Source organism: Echinops telfairi, unplaced genomic scaffold (assembly GCF_000313985.2).
Source record: "Echinops telfairi isolate 266 unplaced genomic scaffold, ASM31398v2 ScPeMD7_28;HRSCAF=97, whole genome shotgun sequence".
Classification (NCBI taxonomy): domain Eukaryota; kingdom Metazoa; phylum Chordata; class Mammalia; order Afrosoricida; family Tenrecidae; genus Echinops; species Echinops telfairi.
This window is the reverse complement of record NW_022103925.1, coordinates 1,856,975-1,860,089: the sequence shown is the minus strand read 5'-3', so window position 1 is coordinate 1,860,089 and position 3,115 is coordinate 1,856,975. Positions and strand designations below refer to the sequence as shown.

General features: G+C 52.1%; 1 protein-coding gene across 5 annotated transcripts in view; it reads left to right on the top strand.

Moving 5' to 3' along the window:
- The first annotated feature begins 1,399 nt into the window (after positions 1–1,399).
- Positions 1,400–3,115, top strand: part of GRK4 (G protein-coupled receptor kinase 4) — a 32,438-nt gene continuing 30,722 nt past the window's right edge. For all 5 annotated transcript variants that reach the window (XM_045289520.1, XM_045289517.1, XM_013007824.3 and 2 more), the window contains exon 1: positions 1,400–1,491. In XM_045289520.1, the coding sequence (XP_045145455.1) occupies positions 1,440–1,491 (52 nt within the window). In that variant the 5' untranslated portion in view covers positions 1,400–1,439. The remainder of the gene's footprint in view (positions 1,492–3,115) is intronic.

Below are 3,115 nucleotides of genomic sequence, written 5' to 3'. Positions count from 1 at the left end.
CGCCGGGTGGGAAGGGCCTTAGCTGGAACAAGCAGGAAGCGAGAGCTTCCCTAGCTCCCCTGACAGACCCAAACACTCCTCCATATATACTGCTTCCTTAACATTCCTGCTGTTAGCTTCTCCCAAGAGATAAAAGGGCTCCAGTCCCCTCAAAAGGGTCCTGAGAAACAAGGCAAACTTATCATTTAATGGGATTCAAGGCCAGGAGCTATGTAATTGACCTGAGCCCATGTTTTTGAAAACAGTGGTTTTTGTGTTTTATCTCACCAACAGTGTGGTCCATCCAGTTACACACATAGCACCCTTGGGCCCAGCATCTGTCGTCGTATTTCCTGAGACGGGGGACAGGCCTTCTAACCATCCTCTCTTGGGCACCGCAGAACGAGAGACAGACAGACAGACAGATAAATCAAGAGATTGAATTGATTTAAGTAAAACCAGGAAATAAGAGAACTTACTAGTGTGCTGTGTCCACTAACTTAAACAGTTAACTCTCAAATACATGCGCCGAGACCCTGGGGCAGTACCACAGGCCCTGTGCCGGAAAGTAGCTTCCTGGGAGATCCTCTGTCTGCGTCTAAAGCAAACAGAAATGCAGGGGCGCCCTCAAGTCTGTGGATGACCAGAAGCCAAAGATAATGGTGTGTTTGTTTGTTTGAAGCCCCCTCATATAGTTTATCAACTTGAGAAATCAGCCTTAAATCCTACCCAACACTCGGTATGCAGCCACGTGGTACTGATACTCATGCTCAATATCTGTGAGCATTGACCGAAGGCTCCCTTAGACACTAGGATGGTGACACTGCGCCTCACGTACTTGGGACATGTCGGCAGGAGGGACCAGGCCCCAGAGAAGGATATCATGTTTGGCCAAGTGGGGAGTCAGATTAAAAAGGAAGCCCCTCAATGAGGGGGAAAAGACCCAGTGGTGGCCACAGGGGCCTCAAGTCATTGAGGCGGTGGTGAGGATGGTGCACAAGTGGACCGTGTTTCCTTGCTGCCCCTCTGGGCAGATGTTGCCCTCTGACCTCTAACCAGGTGTGTTAGTGATGCTGCTCTCCTCCTGGTGATGCTGCTCTCCTCCTGGAACTGTTTTCTCAGAAACTGAGCCACGTGGTGACTTCTGTTTCAGACCTAAAGGGTGACAAGAGGCCAGAGTCTCAGGGCTCCCCCCCAGTCTCTGACCAGTAAGCCAGGTCTCTGATAACGTTAGGTTTTGCCCCACGTTTTCCTCCCCCTCTGCCCAGCTCGGCCTCCCAGCCTCTTGGCTGTGGAAATTGCTGTATCTTTCCTCCCTCTGTCCAAGAGACTAACGGGGGTGCATGGGTATATTCTACACTTTGGGTCTTTAACAAAGCAATGCTTTTCTGTCCCGTCCCCCCCACCCAAATCCAGAAGGCTATGGGAAGAAGATCGGTCGCAGTAAGAGATGGAAGGAGATGCTGAAGCTGCCCCCCATCAGCAAGTGCAGCGAGCTGAGACACTCCATTGGTGAGTGGAGAGGACACGCTGCCCCTGGGCTGCCGCCCCCCCTCCCCCCGCCCTGTACAGGAGGAAGATGAGGCCGTCCACTCCTGTGGAGACGCTAAGGTCTCAGAAACCCACCTGGGCTGCCCTGCCCTGCCCTGTAGGGTCTCTGAGAGTCCAAACCCACTGGACTGCAGGAAGTGTTTGGTTAGAGTCTCCAGATTCCTCATCCCTCTGCACTGGTGGGGGTGGGGAGAGCCTTTGAGGCTCACTGACCTGCAGACGTAAGTCTGTGATGGTCGGCTTTTTCATTACGAGCTAGTGTTTTATAGAGTGACGTGTGCTCGCTGTTGCATACGTAGCAGCAGAAGAAGTAGAATCCCTTCCCATGACCGAGCCTGTCATCTCCCTAACGCGCCCCTCGCCCTGCCGGCCCTCCGCTCGCTGTGTCTCATCCAGGAGGTCGCCCTCCATAGCACCTGCTGGTCAAGCATATTATGGGGGAAATGACTCCAAAGAGGCAATGAAGGGGTCCGAGCGGCCTCTCAAAGGCGGAGGGTGTGAGGTGCTGCGTCCCTGGCATTTGGTATTCCAGGGTCCTGTCCCTCATCCTGCATGGATACTAAGGGATGGCCATCCTTCCGGACAGTCTTCTCTGTGCAGGGTACGAATCTTCACCCAGGGGTTCAGGAAGGGACTCATAAGGTCCACATGGCATGTCCGTCAGTTCGTGGAATACTCTAGAGCAGTGGCTCTCGACCAGTGGCTCTCGACCTTCCTGATGCCGCGACCCTTTCATATAGTTCCTCATGTGGTGGTGACCCACAGCCATAAAATTATTTCCGTTGCTACGTCATCACTGTTCTTTTGCTACTGTTATTAATCAGGCAACCCCTGTGAAAGGGGTCACGGCCCACAGGTTGAGAACCGCTGCTCTATAGGATGTGTGGTAGCTGTAGGTCTTGTTAGGTAGCTAGAACAGGGACCAGGTGTTATCCACTGGGCATGCTCCAAATTCAGGCCCCGAGCCAGGAAGGCGGTACACCTGGGTGTGACCCAGTCTGGGCCAGGTGAGCTTACTTCAGCCAATGGGGTCACCCAGTACCGGAGGGCCCTGGAAACACCAGAATCTGGAGCCCCTGGCTCTCCTTTGCAGCTGCTGCTCAGCCGGCAGGGCTGCAGTTTTTCTCTGGCTCGGGTCTTCACGGTGGGTGCCACGCACCCCGAGGGCGCCTGTGTAAAACCTGAAACTTCTTCTGTCCTTTATACAACTCTCATGAACAAGGACCGGTATTTCCAACCTGAGGAATCTAACAGTCCTGGGGCCTGTCAGGAGGGCGCCCAGGATTGTGTGTTTTCCACAGGGGTGATTTCCCTGTCCAAGGGTATGTAATGGTTCCTCGTTTTGACTGGATGCGGCTGAGCATTTCCACTGAGTCACTTTGCCCTTTTGAATTCACTGATAAACGCTCCTTATCTGTGGAAGGAGTTGGCCTTTTATCTCTAATGTGACTATATCATAATTCTGTGTTTTTTTAAAAATTATTTTTAAGTCATTTTATTAGGGATGCATACAACTCTTATCACAGTCCATACATACATCAATTGTGTAAAGTACATTTGTACATTTATTGCCCTCATCATTCTC